The sequence below is a fragment of the Bos indicus genome, chromosome 5, assembly GCF_029378745.1.
Source record: "Bos indicus isolate NIAB-ARS_2022 breed Sahiwal x Tharparkar chromosome 5, NIAB-ARS_B.indTharparkar_mat_pri_1.0, whole genome shotgun sequence".
NCBI classification, from domain to species: Eukaryota; Metazoa; Chordata; class Mammalia; order Artiodactyla; family Bovidae; genus Bos; species Bos indicus.
Window position 1 is genome coordinate 103,515,999 of NC_091764.1, and position 16,984 is coordinate 103,532,982.

The window sequence follows — 16,984 nt, forward strand, 5'->3', positions numbered from 1 at the left end:
ACAGTCAATGGGGTCGCAAACAATCGGACATGACGAGCAACTGAACTGAACTAAACCGAACATAACAATCTCTAGGTCTATCCATGTCTCTGCAAATTTCACAACTTTATTCTTTTATGGCTGAGTAATATTCCATTTTATATACATACAACATCTTCTCTATCCATTCCTCCTGTGAGGGACATTTGGGTTGCTTCCGTCTCCTGACTGTTGTAAATAGTGCTTCAGTGAACATTAGGATGAATGTGTCTTTTTGAATGATGATTCTCTCCAGGTATGTGCCCAGGAGTGGGATTGCTGAGTCATATGATAGTTCTATTTTTAGTTTTTTGAGGAACCTCCAGACTGTTCTCCATAGTAGTTGTGCCAATTTACATAGCCATGTGTAGGAAGATTCCCTTTTCTGCACATTCTCTCCAGCATTTATTGTTTGTAGATTTAACGATAGACATTCTGACTGGTATGAAGTAATACCTGACTGCAGTTTTGCATCTCTCTAGTAATTAGTGATATTGAACATCTTTTCATGTATTTGTTAGCCATCTGTATGTCTGGAGAAACGTCTGTTTAGGTATTTTTTCCCATTTTTTAATTGGGTTGTTTGGTTTGTTGATATTGAGTTGTTTGTGCATTTTGAAGATCGGTCGCTTGTTAGTTGTTTCATTTTAGTTGCAAATATTTTCTCCCATTCTGGCAGTTGTCTTTTTGTTCTGTTTATGGTTTCCTTTGCTATGCAAAACCTTTTAAGTTTAATCGGGTCCTATTTGTTTATTTTTGTTTTTATTTTCTTTACTCTAGAAGGTTGGTCAAAAAAGATCTTGTTGCAATTTACGTCAAAGAATCTTCTGCCTATGTTTTCCTCTAAGAGTTTTATAGTCTGACAGAGAATTTAAATAGCCATGATTAAAGTGCACAAAAAATTAACAAGATGTGTGTCTTGGCAGAGAAATGATAACAAAAACAGACGAAAATTCGACAGCTGAAAAAGTTAACAGCTGAAATTAAGAACTAGAGAATGAATCTATCAGCACATTAGATCAATATAAAGTAGAAATAGTAAAATGGAAGATGAGAGGATAAATATTCCTCTGTATAGAAAAGCTGGTTACATGGTAAGTGCCTGGTTAACAATACTGTATAACAAAGTTTCCCCCCAAACTTAGCAGTTGAGGGAATTTTTTTTAAATTTTGATCATAATTTCCTGGTCAGTAATTTGGGAAAGACTCAACTTGGCAGTTCTATCTTTGGGGTCTCTCATGTGGTTGCACTTAGATGTTATCTGGGGCTGATATCTCTAAAGATTTGATTGAACTGTGGTTATGTAAGGAAATTCCCTGAAGTTTTTTTTTTGTTGTTTTGGGGGAGGGGGAGGGATAAAGGAGCATCCTATCTGCAACTTAATCCAGAAGGATTTTACATACTCAGGGGGAAAATGGGGCAGGAGAGGGACAAAGCAGGAGAGAGAGGGAAAGCTAGAGCAAGACAGAGAAAACTAGAGTGAGAGAGAGAGGGAGAGAAAAGAAAGAAAGAAAGAAGGATTAAAGCAAAATACTAACCTAACATTTGGGGAATCCAGATAAAGTTCAGAGAGAATTCACTCCTAGAAAACCTTCACTAAAGTAAATACTAGTAACATCAAACCCATAAAATGCCTAGGAGGAAACCTAGGTAAAGATGTACAAAACATCAGAGAGAAATTCAAGACCGAACTGAATGAAGGGATATATTTTGCCAATGAATTGGGAGACTCAATGTTGTCAAAATAAATCATTCTCAAATTTATATACAGATTAAAGCTAACCTCAATAAAATTCCCTGATGCTTTTGTGTGTGTGAAACATGACAAGATGATTCAAAATTTATGATGTTGTTCAGTCACTCAGTCATGTCTGACTCTTTGCAACCCCATGGACTGCAGCACGCCAGGCTTCCCTGTCCATCACCAACTCCCAGAGTTTACCCAAACTCATGTCCATTGAGTCAGTGATGCCATCCAACTATCTCATCTTCTGTTGTCCCCCTCTCCTCCTGCCTTCAATCTTTCCAAGCATCAGGGTCTTTTCTAATGAGTCAGCTCTTCACATCAGGTGGCAAAGTATTGGAGCTTCAGCTCAAAAATGTATACAAAATACAAAAACCAAGAATGACCAAGGCAGTTAGGAAGAACAGCAACAACTGGTGCACTGAGATGACCCAGAGGGATGGTATGGGGAGGGAGGAGGAAGGGGGGTTCAGGATTGGGAACACGTGTATACCTGTGGTGGATTCATGTTGATGTATGGCAAAACCAATACAATATTGTAAAGTAATTAACCTCCAAGTAAAATAAATAAATTTATATTTTAAAAATAAATAAATAAAATCCAACAATCCTAAAAAATAAATAAATAAAGTTACCCAGACTTACTATGTGTGCTTAGTCACTCAGTCATTTCCAATTCTTTGTGACCCAATGAACTACAGCCCACCAAGCTCCTCTCTCCATGGGGACTCTCCAGGCAAGAATACTGGAGTGGGTTGCCATGCACTTCTCCAGGGGATCTTCCCAACCCAGAGATCAAACCCAGGTCTCCCGCCTTGCAGGCAGATTCTTTACCATCTGAGCCACCAGGGAAGGTTCAAGATTTACTATAAAATTACAATAATTAAGAAAATGTGGTACAGGTGGAAGGATAGACAAATGATACAGTGGAACAGAAGAGAAAGTCTAAAAGAAGTGTTCAGACATATGTGCCTTTGGTTTATCACAAAGGTGGCACTGAAGTAGGGAATAGTCTTTCCAGAAAAAGATTCTGAGTCAACTGGATGCCCATGTGAAAACATGACACTTGACCCTTATCCTACACAGATATCAATCCTAGAAGCGCTGTATAATTACATGCAGAAGAAAAGTAATTACACTTCTGTGAGATACTCTCAGAGAATATTTTTGTGATTTTGGAGTAGACAAAGTTCTTTCTAGGAGGATATAAGGAGCTCTATGGACTGGAACAAGGAACTTGTTCAAAGCTGAGACAGGAGTACATCAAGCCTGTATATTGTCACCTGATTATTTAACTTCTATGCAGAACACGTCATGCGAAATGCCAGGATGGATGAAGCACAAGCTGGAGTCAAGATTGCTGGGAGACATATGAATAACCTCAGATATGCAGATGACACCATCCTTATGGCAGAAAGTGAAGAGGAACTAAAGAGCCTCTTGATGAAGGCGAAAGAGGTGAGTGAAAATGTTGGCTTAAAACTCAACGTTCAGAAAAGGAAGATCATGGCATCTGGTCCCATCACTTCATGGCAAATAGATGGGGAAACAATGAAAACAGTGACAGACTTTAGTTTCTTGGACTCTAAAATCACTGCAAATGGTGACTGCAGCCATGAAAATAAAAGATGCTTGCTCCTTGAAGAACAGCTATGACAAACCTAGATAGCATATTAAAAAGCAGAGATGTTACTTTGCCGACAAAGGTCCAACAAAGCTATAGTTTTTCCAGTAGTCATGTATGGATGTGAGAGCTGGACCATAAAGAAAGCTGAGCACTGAAGAATTGATGTTTGTGAACTGTGGTGTTGGAGAAGACTTTTGAGAGTCCCTTGGACTTCAAGGATATTAAACCAGTCAATCCTAAAGGAAATCAGTGCTGAATATTCATTGGAAGGACTGATGCTGAAGATGAAGCTCTAATACTTTGGCCACATGATGGGAAGAACTGACTCAATGGAAAAGACCCTGATGTGGAAAAATTCTGAAGGCAGGAGGAGAAGTAGATGACAGAGGATGACATGATTGGGTGGTATCACCAGTTCAATGGATATGAGCTTGAGCAAGCTGTGGGAGATGATGAAGGACAGGGAAGGTTGATGTGCTGCCGTCCATGGGATTGCAAAGAGTCGGACATGACTGAGTGACTGAACTGAACTGACTGACTGAAGGAGCACTACATGTACACTAAAAAAGGTGAATGAATTAACTTAAGATGAGTAACTTGGCTCATTGAAGTACACCATACCATTAAGAAAATAAAAATATAAAACAGAATTAAACACAAAAAAACATAATAAATATTTATGCCAAAAGTCATTGTCATGGTAATTTGCACCACTGTATTTGTAATAGTCAAAACCTGGCAACAAACTGAAATCTCTGGCACTAGTTGAATGGATCAACGCATGGTCATGTGATCATTCAAAGGACTACTCTATAGTAATAAAATTGAATACAATGTTGCCATAAACAACATCATGAGTGGGAAATTAGACACGAAATAAAATATTCTATATGGTTATACATAAAGTTCAAAAACTGAAAAAATATTCTATGGCAGTACAAGTCTTAGGTAAGCAGTCTTCCCTGGAGAGGAGGACACAGCTCTTGGGAGGCAATAGTGATTCTGTGGTGCTGCGAATGTTCTCTTTGTGGATCTGGGTTGGGAACATGACCTAGGTATACACTTACTGTTTGTACTTTGTTCTCTATTATTATCCTTAAATAATAATGTTTCATAAAAATATTATTCATCTAAGCATTTCTTTCCCTGACATAGCATTTCTTAGCACTTCTTTCCCCTGAAAAAATGAGCGAACAATGAGAAGGTTATGGAGCAGGACCTTACGGAGCCTTCTCAGGACAGACCACCCTCATGTCCTGCACCTGCTTCTGTCTGTAGAAAAGCCTTAGCCAAAGAATAAATTTAATCACAGAAATGAAAATTTTTCAGAAACAAAGGAAAACAGTCAAATCGGATAAAATAATAATAGTTTAACCCTAAACAAAGTCAAGTATTTTTAGTTCCTCCTCATGGGCTATAGCTAACATTCTGAGCCATATCCTTTGAGCTGTTTTGCAGATGCTGAAATCCCAACCAGGTGGTAGAAGTAAATTACATGATGACCAGACTAGTGGGGTGCCATTTCCTTCTCCAGGGGATCTTCCCAACCCAGGGATCAAACCTGAGTCTCTTGCATTGCAAGCAGATTCTTTACCATCTGAGTCAACAGGGAAGCCCATAATCTTCTTCATCTTGCACAATTCTAAGAATTGGCCTCAAGGGAACGGGAACAGACCAACACTAGAACTGATGATTAACTGTATTTCAAACAATAAAGGTGACACTGTTCAGACCTATTTCAAGATGATTGTCGGGGCTAGCTGTACTCTTCTGCAGGTAACCTGTCCCCTACCTCCACCTGTGCACTCCTGAAATTCCCACTTAAAAAGTCTTGTCCCTGATCAGCAAGGGGGAGCTAGTTCTTTGGTACATTAGTCCTCTGTCTCCCCAGAACTGCTGGTTTCCTCAACAAAGCTATCTTTAATTTTATCCCACGCTTGTGTCTCAGTATTGGATTCTTGAGTAATGAGCAGCTGAAACCTGAGTTCAATAATTTCACTACAGAATATCTTCCTTTTTAAGCCTGTTTTCCCTTACTCTCTGCTTTAGGGAAATTTCACTCCATGAGAATCCTAAGTATAGTAGCCCTTCCCTCTCTTACCTGAGCAGATCACAGAGGCTGTGTTGCCATGGGAACAGTCAGGACCACCCAAGGTCAGTCACAGGACAACTCCACAGGAAGGACTCAGCCCGCTGAGCAGTGAAATCGGGCTGTTGAGATCTGATCACCTCCTTCCACCAAGTGTGGTCCTCTGGGGGTGGAGATGGCAACTCCACAGCCGAGCTGACGACAGACAACATTGGCATTGGCCAGACTCCAGTGGGAGGCACAGAGCGCTCTCCATCGTCCAGAAATCTTCATCTCCACCTGCCCCTCACATTGAGAGGTGCCATTTTTCATAAGCTGGACTTCTGTGTACACTGATAGAAAAAGACAGGATTTCAGTAAAATCTGATTTCTTTTTTAGCTTGAACTGAGTGTACACGGAGGTTAAGTCCTGATGTGCATCTCACCTGAACAGACAACCTGAGCAGCTCCACTGTGGAGACACGTGCCTCCTGGACAGGGCACTCTGGGGCAGGACCAGAGCCCAGGCTCCCCCCCATCACACCTGAACTCCTCAGCCCAGACCTGGCCATCGGACTCTCTGAATGGCATGTGTCCCAGGACAGACACAGCCTTGCCACATCCCAGCTCTGCACAGATGACCTGGGCAGTGGGGAGTGTGAAGTTTCCATCAGACACTGGGGTCCAGGCTTCTCCAGAATGCACTTCTACTCGCCCTGAGCAGGGTCCATCCCCTCCAGCCAGACGCACAAATCCTAAGAGAAACAAAGAACAACAAACCCAGTGAGTGTTCATGAACCTGGCTTGACAATTGGAAACAACATTCACAGGCGTGAGATGGTGTGAAAGCTTTTCTTTCCAACAGTGGAATAAGAGGGGATAAGAAAAGATAATTTGACTGTCCTTGTCAAACTGCATTTTCATGAGCAAGTTTCTGAAGAGATATCCAGAAGGATTGAAGGATCAGTTGGGAATGGCTGAATCCCGAGAATATATATTGGTTAGGAATGTTAATTCCTATCTGGGGCATGGAAACTACAGTGCCCAAAGAAACCACACAGTGGTAGACATTCAAACATGTGTGCAGAGCTGAAGTGAGAGTGAAAAAGGTCCATGTGGTTCAAGAGCTTAGAGGCCTAAGAGCCAGAGAAGTTTAGAAGTTTAGAGGACCATCCTGAGATTTCTGGGGCTAAAATTCTTGCCAGTTTTCTCTCAGAGCCAATATTCAAGTCATTGAGGACAGGGAATATCACACGGGCTGGATCTGAGTGCAGGTATTATAATCTAATTGTGAAAGAAGTTGTCCACGGGTAAGTTTAGAAATGACAAAAGCTCAGAGAGTCATAGGAGAGGGAGGGAATGGTCCTAGCCATCTTTCTTAAAAACCTAGGATTTATCAAGACACCTGGGAGAAAGTGAGGTCTCAGTGGGATTATGCAAGACAATTGAGTTAGTTGATTACTTCATACTAGACATGAGATTCTCAGCAAATGTGAAAGAGTAATGATAATTTAATGTATTCTAACCTTATCTATATGCTAACTGCATATGCCTTTCCTATTTGGATTTCTGAGATAAGAAGCCAGCAAGCTATAAAAAAGGAGAATGAGAGGAAGAGAGCAGACAGCAACAAAGCCATATATACTTTCAGTTCAGTTTAGCTCAGTTCAGTCCCTCAGTCGTGTCCGACTCTTTGTGACCCCATGAATTGCGCACGCCAGGCCTCCCTGTCCATCACCAACTCCAGGACTTCACCCAAACTCGTGTGCATCGAGTCAGTGATGCCATCCAGCCATCTCATTCTCTGTCATCCCCTTCTCCTCCTGCCCCCATTCCCTCCCAGAATTAGGGTCTTTTCCAATGAGTCAGCTCTTCGCATGAGGTGGCCAAAGTATTGGAGTTTCAGCCTCAGCATCAGTCCTTCCAATGAACACCCGGGACTGGTCTCCTTTAGAATGGACTGGGTTGGATCTCCTTGCAGTGCAAGGGACTCACAAGAGTCTTCTCCAGCACCACAGTTCAAAAGCATCAATTTTTCAGCGCTCAGCTTTCTTCACAATCCAACTCTTACATCCATACATGACCACTGGAAAAACCATAGCCTTGACTAGATGGACTTTTGTTGGCAAAGTAATATCTCTGCTTTTTAATATGCTGTCTAGGTTGGTTACTAGGTTGCTGTCTAGGAAGGTTACTTTCCTTCCAAGGAGTAAGTGTCTTTTAATATATACTTTAGAGATTTCTAAATTGCAAACGCCTCAATAAGAATGAAACATAAAAACATTTGGGGGAAAAAAGACTTGTTCAACAAGATTTTTAACACTTTTTATCCCCTGTGCTCCTCCCATTTGCCACATAACCCTGCTACCCTTTCTGATTTCTCCCAATGCAGAAAAGAAAAAACAAGCTTAAGAGCTGCAAATAGATGGAAAGGAGACTCCAAAAGGAAAGAACTTCTGTAAGGAGCGAGGTGGAGTGAGTGGCAGGTTAAATGGGGAGTGGATGGAGTATGAGAGAGAGAGACCAAAAAAAGATTGATGATAATGATTTCATCCTTCAGAGACCATATTTTGGTAAGAGAAAAGGTAATCCAATAGGAAAAAAAACCTGCACATCATAAAGAACAACTTTTCAAATAATTTTCCTGGTTTCTGAGTGTGCTCATAATTATTTATGTACATGGTGGAATTTGTTCTGGTGAAGGACTCTGATTGCATACATTTGTGAACTTTGAAGTCCCAAAAAGAATGATGTAATAGAATAAAAATTGACTATAGACAGCAGGTGGAGAAGGCAATGGCAACCCACTCCAGTGTGCTTGCCTGGACAATCCCAGGGACAGCAGAGCCTGGTGGGCTGCTGTCTATGGGGTCACACAGAGTCAGAGATGACTGAAGCGTCTTAGCAGCAGCAGCGGCAGCATAGAGAGGAGGAGAGAACAGAAAATGCACTGCAGAAATTAAAGAATTGAAGGATTAGCTTGACCACTCATACAAGAATGAATGATGAGACAGAGGATGATCTGCTTGCCTTTTATTATTTATCCATTTCCATCTCCCCAGAGACGCCCAGGTTAGGACCCCTAATCTATTCTGGCTGGGAGTTTGGTCACAGGATACACATCCTAGATAAACCATTTTTAATTAACTGTTTGTTGTTGTTGTTGTTGTTGCTCAGCCACTCAGTCATGTCTGACTCTTTGCTACCCCATGGACTGAAGAATGACAGGCTTCCCTGTCCTTCACTATCTCCCTGACTTTGCTCACACTCATGACCATCGAGTCAGTGATGCCATCTAACTATCTCATCTTCTGTTGTCCCCTTCTCCACCAGCCTCCAATCTTTCCCAGCATCAGGGTCTTTTCCAGTGAATCAGTTCTTCATATCAGGTGGCAAAAGTATTGGAGCTTCAGCTTCAGCATCAGTCCTTTCAGTGAATATTCAGGGTTTGATTTCATTTAGGATTGAGTGGTTTGATCTCCTTGCAGTGCAAGGGACTCTCAAGAGTCTTCTCCAACACCACAGTTCAAAAGCATTAGTTTTTCAGTGTTCAGCCTTCTTTATGGTCCAACTCTCACATCCATCCGTGACTATTGAAAAAACCATAGCTTTGACTAGATGGACCTTTGTCTCAAAGTGATGTCTCTGTTTTTTAATATACTGTCTAGGTTTGTCAGCTTTTCTTCCAAGGAGAAAGCATCTTTTAATTTCATGATTGCAGTCACTGTCCACAGTGATTTTGGAGCCCAAGAAAAAAAAGTCTGTCACAGTTTCCATTTTTTCCCCGTCTGTTTGCCATGAAGTGCTGGACAGGATGCCATGATCTTAGTTTTCTGAATGCTGAGTTTCAAGTCAGCTTTTTCACTCTCCTCTTTCACTTTCATCAAGAGGCTCTTTAGTTCCTCTTCACTTTCTACCATTTGGGGTGATGTCATCTGCATATCTGAGATTGTTGATATTATATTAATTCCATGAGATTAAAAATTTAGAAAGACAAAGAGAGAAGTATTTCTTGTATTCTGTTTTATATACCCTGATAAAAGTTACATATTCAAATAGGTGCTGGATAATCAGTAAAGTCTTAGGACATATTAAGATAGAGACTTCTGAGATATATTATTTCTTTTTTATTTTCTACTTGATTTTAAAATTTACATAGAAGAGTGAGTGTGTGAAAATTCCAAGAAAATTATTAAATAGAAGGCTGAATAGGAAAAGGAGTACATCAAGGCTGTATATTGTCCCCCTGCTTATTTAACTTATATGCAGAGTACATCACGAGAAACTCTGGGCTGGAAGAAGCACAAGCTAGAATCAAGATTGCCGGGAGAAATATCAATAACCTCAGATATGCAGATGACAACACCCTTACGGCAGAAAGTGAAGAGGAATTCAAAAGCCTCTTGATGAAAGTGAAAGTGGAGAGTGAAAAAGTTGGCTTAAAGCTCAACACTCAGAAAACGAAGATCATGGCATCTGGTCCCATCACTTCATGGGAAATAGATGGGGAAACAGTGGAAATAGTGTCAGAGTTTATTTTGGGGTGCTCCAAAATCACTGAAGATGGTGACTGCAGCCATGAAATTAAAAGACGCTTACTCCTTGGAAGGAAAGTTAGAACCAACCTAGACAGCATATTCAAAAGCAGAGACATTACTTTGCCAACAAAGATCCGTCTAGTCAAGGCTATGGTTTTTCCAGTAGTCGTGTATGAATGTGAGAGAAGGACTATGAAGAAAGCTGAGCGCCGAAGAATTGATGATTTTGAACTGTGGTGTTGGAGAAGACTTTTGAGAGTCCCTTGGACTGCAAGGATATCCAAACAGTCCATTCTGAAGGAGATCAGCCCTGGGATTTCTTTGGAAGGAATGAAGCTAAAGCTGAAACTCCAGTACTTTGAGCACCTCATGTGAAGAGTTGACTCATTGGAAAAGACTCTGATGCTGGGAGGGATTGGGGGCAGGAGGAGAAGGGTATGACAGAGGATGAGATGGGTGGATGGCATCACTGACTCGATAGACATGAGTTTGAGTGAACTCAGGGAGTTGGTGATGGACAGGGAGGCCTGGCGTGCTGCAATTCATGGGGTCACTAAGAGTCTGACACTACTGAAAGACTGAACTGAACTGAACTGATGTGAATGAGTAAAGATATTAAATATAATAAAGATATATCCTTGTCTGGTCTCTTGCTGTGTAGACATCTTGGGTCCTTAGGCACACATAGCATCTTCCATACCACAGCTGGACCTTCAGTGCTGCTCAGAGAACCTCAGAGTTGCCTTCCTCAGCTCCCATTGCCATTCCCCTTCCTCCCAACTACTATAAAACCTGTTCCACCTTCTTCAAAAATTACATTTGTCCTCTTGCTCAAATAAGCACCCAAACACAAGTCTCTTATATCACTGAAATCATCAAATATAAACTACATAATCTATCATAAAACACAGAAATTCATGTTTTATTACCTCCACCTTTGACTTGCCAGTGCATGGCTAAGTGTTCCTCCAAAGTTTGCATTTATTCAGATATCTTAAAGGAAAAATTGGGGAGAGAGACTTTTCTAGTAACAATGAAAGAATATATGACTCGGAGCATTTCATTCACAGTTCTCTAGTTCTACCATCAAAGAACTATGAACATTTACAACTAAATTTCCAAAGGAAACTTGAAATCTGCCACAAATCCATAAGAATCTCTGATTTGTTAAATAATATCCCTTTAGGGATCACCTCTATATATGTAAATGATATCCTCCTATAGTAAGAGTAACCTCCACTCCTACTAGCTTAGTGAAAAATAATGTCTCACATTGTTTGTACAGAAACAACTCCACCCAGGAAAGTACATCCTCATTCTTGTCCCTGCCTCTCATAGCCTCCCTGTGCAAAGAGAATGTGTATGTGGCAGTTAGCAAATGTTTCACTCTTACAAAAAGTGAATTATGAAAAAAAATTATGAGGATTTATTTTAATTGGGAGAATGAATAAAGCTATTTTAGCGTCAGGTAAGTCCACTGGAGACGAAAAGAATAGCAGAGACTTATAAGAGGAAAGTATACGATGCTCATCACTCATAGCCACAGTGCACTCAGGGAGGATGGGTAGGCGTCTGAGTCCTCTCTAGCCCACCTATCTCCCATTGCCCTGCTGATCAGACACCAGCTTTCTTGGAACTTTCCATTTTCTCAGCCTGTGGACAAAGAATTGACCATACCTGAGCAGATGACTCCTGCATCTTCTTGATGATCGCAGTTGTGTTGCTGCCATCCCCAGGTAGGGCACCTCCACACTTGGGACTCCTCTCCTCTGCAGTTCACTTCATCCAGCCAGATGGGCCCTGATCCCCTCCCGAAGGAGGAAGAGACAGTGGCGTCCAGGGCTTCTCCACATCCCAGCTGCCTGCACACCACGCGGGCATCGTCCAGGTCCCAGCGGTCATCACAGATGGTGCCCCAGGAGCCCTGGTCAAGGATCTCCACTCTCCCAGAGCAGCGACCACCTCCGTCCACCAGGCGGATCTGTCTGCTGTCTGAGCAGAGAGAAATGGGACGCCAGGGGTTGGGAAGGGTTTTCTGTCCTCTAGGACCCCCACCTGAGCAGTAGGGGGCGCTCTCCTCTGAGGCTGCAGACCCTGCTGGTTCACACACGCAGTCGTTGCAATGGGGCAGCAGCTGGGTCTGGTTTTTTATACCAGTGGCAAGAGAATAATAAGGTTGAAGAATAGGTAGAAAATAAAACAGGAAGTAAGTAAGTTGAAAACACTCTAGTGAGTAGTCTGAGACAGAAGGTGGTACAAGGTTCTATCAGAGTTAACATTCTGATCTGTAGAGTTCTGCACAGCATCAGAGAAAGATTTACAGGAAATGTTAGTCTCTCTACCCGGAGCAGTTAAATGAGTTCAGAGTCACAGGAATGAGCTGGCAGCTGGATGGATTCCTTTCAAAGCACACACATTTTGATGCCGTTGACCTAAGAGTTAAAGGGGTTGAGTAAAGGGAGTGGAGTCAGGAACTGCCCTTATCAGATGCCTCAGATAGCAATCATGAATCCTCTACCATTAGAATCCTTCTCCTTGGTACAGTCATTCAGAACTGAAAAACAAATGGATTCTGTGATATCTTGGTTTACCCCAGAATATTTCATTTGTGGTTCTAAGCTTCAGACTTCAGATCTGGATACTTACTTTCAAAGAATGTGATCTCTTTGAGTTGACTGAACAACTTTGCAAGAGGGATGATGTCAGGGAACATTGACACTGGCCAGATGCCATTGGGAATCACAGAATGTTGCTTCTTCTCCCCAAAAAAATATAATCCCTCCTTGGACTTTGTGTCAAGAATCTCTGTTATTCAAATTTTGGAGTTATGTGATCTTTAGGGGGAAATAGTGTGTATGTTTGCTTAGTCACTTCAGTCATGTTCAACTCTTTAAGACCCTATGAACTGTAGCCCACCAGGCTCCCCTGCCCATGGAATTCTCCAGGCAAGAATACTGGAGTGGGTTGCCATGCCCTTCTCCAGGGGATCTTCCTGACCCAGCGATCTAACCAGCGTCTCCTGCATTGCAGGTGGACTCTTTATAGCTGAGCCACCGGCAAAGTTCTTCTAGTTCTATCACTGAGCAGAAATAGGTCACATTCATGCAAGCCCTTGAACAAATAATATTAACAAGCTCACTGTATTCTCCTCTCCTTTTATACATAAAAGTGATGTAAAGAAAGGTTAAAGAATGTCTAACAATGTTGCACTTTAAGTAAATGATGAAGTAGAGAATTAAACCTAAATTGTTCCACTTCCATGGAGAATGGAGGAATTCACAGCAGGCCAATGTGTTTTGCTGGGTCTTGCTGGATACAACTTAAAAAGCTGAAAAATGTTTTTTAAGAAAGAGTAAATGTTACTTTCCCAACAAAGGTCCATCTAGTCAAGGCTTTGGTTTTTCCAGTAGTCGTGTATGGATGTGAGAGAAGGACTATGAAGAAAGCTGAGCACCGAAGAATTGATGCTTTTGAACTGTGGTGTTGGAGAAGACTCTTGAGAGTCCCTTGGACTGCAAGGAGATCCAACCAGTCCATTCTAAAGGATATCAGCCCTGGGATTTCTTTGGAAGGAATGATGCTAAAGCTGAAACTCCAGTACGTTGGCCACCTCATGCAAAGAGTTGACTCATGGAAAAGACTCTGATGCTGGGAGAGACTGGGGGCAGAAGGAGAAGCGGACGACAGAGGATGAGATGGCTGGATGGCATCACCGACTCAATGGACGTGCGTTTGAGTGAACTCCAGGAGTTGGTAATGGACAGGGAGGCCTGGCGTGCTGTGATTCATGGGGTCACAAAGAGTCAGACACTACTGAGTGACTGAACTGAACTGAACTGAAATGTATTCAACATTTGTTGACCCAACATGGACTAAATATGTTAAAATTCTAAAGAGTGGAGGTTATTTCAATGTTAGCCAAGGATCTATAGCTTCTTTTTCTCTGGGAATTTGCTGATTCATTGCATAATTTAATGATTCTGAATCTGGGCTTGGGAAAGCAGAAGACTACTGTTGTGACAGGAAGCAATCATAATTTGGGAGTTACCTGGTGCTGGAGTGACAAAATTAGAGTCTTGAGAGCCTCTCTCACACAGCACGTTTTCTCCTCAAATATCTGCCCAGTATGTAAGCTGTGAAGGACAGGAGGCTAAAGAACTATATAAAAAGACTTGGAAAGCAGAGTCTTTCTCATTCTCTTGGGTACTGAGCTACCAAAGAATCCAGGCTCTGAACTGAAGTCTCTGAAATCCCCTGTCACAGGGACAGAAAAATCACAGGTGGACCGGGTGCTACCAAAACTGCAACCCACACTTATTACAGCTCAGTTTTAGGTTATATTTAGATATTTGAGTGATATACACACCTTCCCCCATCTGCCTAGCAAAAAAAAGGGTAGATCCTTTCAGGTATTAGAAAATGTATCAAGAGTATCTTACTTTTTCATATATAATTTATAGCATTCAACAAAAAATGACATGACATTTGACAAGTTAGGATAACATGACAAATGACCAAAGTGAAAAAAAGAGATAAGAGAATGCAGAGACACACATGATAGAAATGCATAAGGATTTTAACTACGATCAGTGTATTTAGGGGAAAGGAGAGAAGGGGAGAATATACAGGTACAAAGATGAAAAAATTAGCAAATAATCATAAACAAATAAAAATAGCAATGGAACCATTGTTGACCTAAAATAAAATATCTAGGGTTAAAAGTGAATGGATAAGTCAAACAAATTTTAGATAGAACTTAGAATACAGTGATTTAGAGGAGTCATGAAGATGAGAGATGAGAAGGAAAAGAAAGAGTAGGAGAAGGAGAAGAGATACAGAGACAGAGAGACAGAACTACAGAAGTCATATTTGAAGGTATAATGATAGAGAATTTTTTAAAAATATAAATGGAAGAGTTTTCATACTCTTCCTAGTAAAGCTGCTGAAAATTAAAAGGAAAATCTGAAATAATAACAGATTTATTTAATACTAAAGGAAGGGGGGAAAGGGGAGAGAAAAGGGAACATAAAGCATGTGGATCAATTAAAAGCAAATGGCAGATACCAACACATCAATATCACTAACTGCATTTACAGTGAATGGATTAAGATAAAACAAAACTGGTGCAAATGTTACTTGCAAAACGATCACCTTATATTATGAAAACAAAGAAAGGTTGAAAGTAAAATGATGGAAAAAATGTACTAACTATAAGAAAACTTGAGTAGCTTTATCGACGTCCCAGAAAGTAGACTTTAAGAAAAGATACACTAATTGACAGTAGTGCTGAGAGAGGGCATCAGAGGGCAGACAGACTGAAACCACAATCACAGAAAACTAGCCAACCTGATCACATGGACCACAGCCTTGTCTAACTCAATGAAACTAAGCCAGGCTGTATAGGGCCAACCAAGATGGACAGGTCATGGTGGAGAGGTCTGACAAAATGTGGTCCACTGGAGAAGGGAATGGCAAACCACTGCAGCATTCTTGCCTTGAAAATCCCCATGAACAGTATGAAAAGGCAAAAAGACAGGACACTGAAAGATGAACTCCCCAGGTCAGTAGGTGCCCAATATGTTACTGGAGATCAGTGGAGAAATAACTCCAGAAAGAATGAAGGCAGGGAGCCAAGGCAAAAACAATACCCAGTTGTGGATGTGACTGGTGATAGAAGCAAGGTCCAATGGTGTAAAGAGCAATATTGCATAGGAACCTGGAATCTTAGGTCCATGAATGAAGGGAAGTTGGAAGTGGTCAAACAGGAGATGGCAACAGTGAACATCAACATTCTAGGAATCGGTGAACTAAAATGGACTGGAATAGGTGAATTTAACTCATATGACCATTATATCTACTACTGTGGACAGGAATCACTTAGAAGAAATGGAGTAACCATCAAAGTCAACAAAAGAGTCTGAAATGCAGTACTTGGATGCAATCTCAAAAACAACAGAATGATCTCTCTGTTTATTTCCAAGGCAAACCATTCAATATCACAGTAATCCAAGTCTATGCCCCAACCAGTATTGCTGAAGAAGCTGAAGTTGAATGGTTCTATGAACACCTACATGACTTTTTAGAACTAACACCCAAAAAAGATATCCTTTTCATTATAGGGTACTGGAATGCAAAAGTAGGAAGTCAAGAAACACCTGGAGTGACAGGCAAATTTGACCTCGGAGGACAGAATGAAGCAGGGCAAAGGCTAAGAGAGTTTTGCTAAGAAAACACACTGATCATAGCAAACACCCTCTTCCAACAACACAGGAGAAGACTCTACACATGGACATCACCAGATGGCTGACACTGAAATCAGATAGATTATATTCTTCACAGCCAAAGATGGAGAAGCTCTATACAGGCAGCAAAAACAAGACCAGGAGCTGACTGTGGCTCAGACCATGAACTCCTTATTGCCAAGTTCAGACTTAAATTGAAGAAAGTGGGGAAAAACACTAGACCATTCAGGTATGACCTAAATCAAATCCCTTATGACTATACAGTGGAAGTGAGAAGTAGATTTAAGGGACTAGATCTGATAGACAGAGTGCCTGATAAACTATGGACAGAGGTTCGTGACACTGTACAGGAGACAGAAATCAAGACCATCCCCAAGAAAAAAAGAAATACAAAAAAGCAAAATGGCTCTCTGAGGAGGCCTTCCAAATAGGTGTGAAAAGAAGGGAAGCAAAAAGCTAAGGAGAAAAGGAAAGATATACCCATGTGAATGCAGAGTGCCAAAAAATAGCAAGGAGAAATAAGAAATCCTTCCTTGGCAATCAGTGCAAAGAAATAGAGGAAAACAAAAGAATGGGAAAGACTAGAGATCTCTTCAAGAAAATTAGAGATACCAAGGGAACATTTCATGCAAAGATGAATAAAAGACAGAAATGGTATGGACCTAACAAAAGCAGAAGATATTAAGAAGAGGTGGCAAGAATACACAGAAGAACTGTACAAAAAAGATCTTCACGACCCAGATAAT

At 41.1% G+C, this 16,984-nt stretch overlaps 1 protein-coding gene across 1 annotated transcript in view; it reads right to left on the minus strand.

The window, feature by feature from the left end:
* Window positions 1–16,984, minus strand: part of LOC109558319 (antigen WC1.1-like) — a 168,969-nt gene that overhangs the window by 18,766 nt on the left and 133,219 nt on the right. The window contains 5 exon segments of the mRNA XM_070788642.1: window positions 5,492–5,546; window positions 5,548–5,580; window positions 5,582–5,811; window positions 5,905–6,213; window positions 11,674–11,988. Of these exon segments, the coding sequence (XP_070644743.1) occupies window positions 5,492–5,546; window positions 5,548–5,580; window positions 5,582–5,811; window positions 5,905–6,213; window positions 11,674–11,988 (942 nt within the window).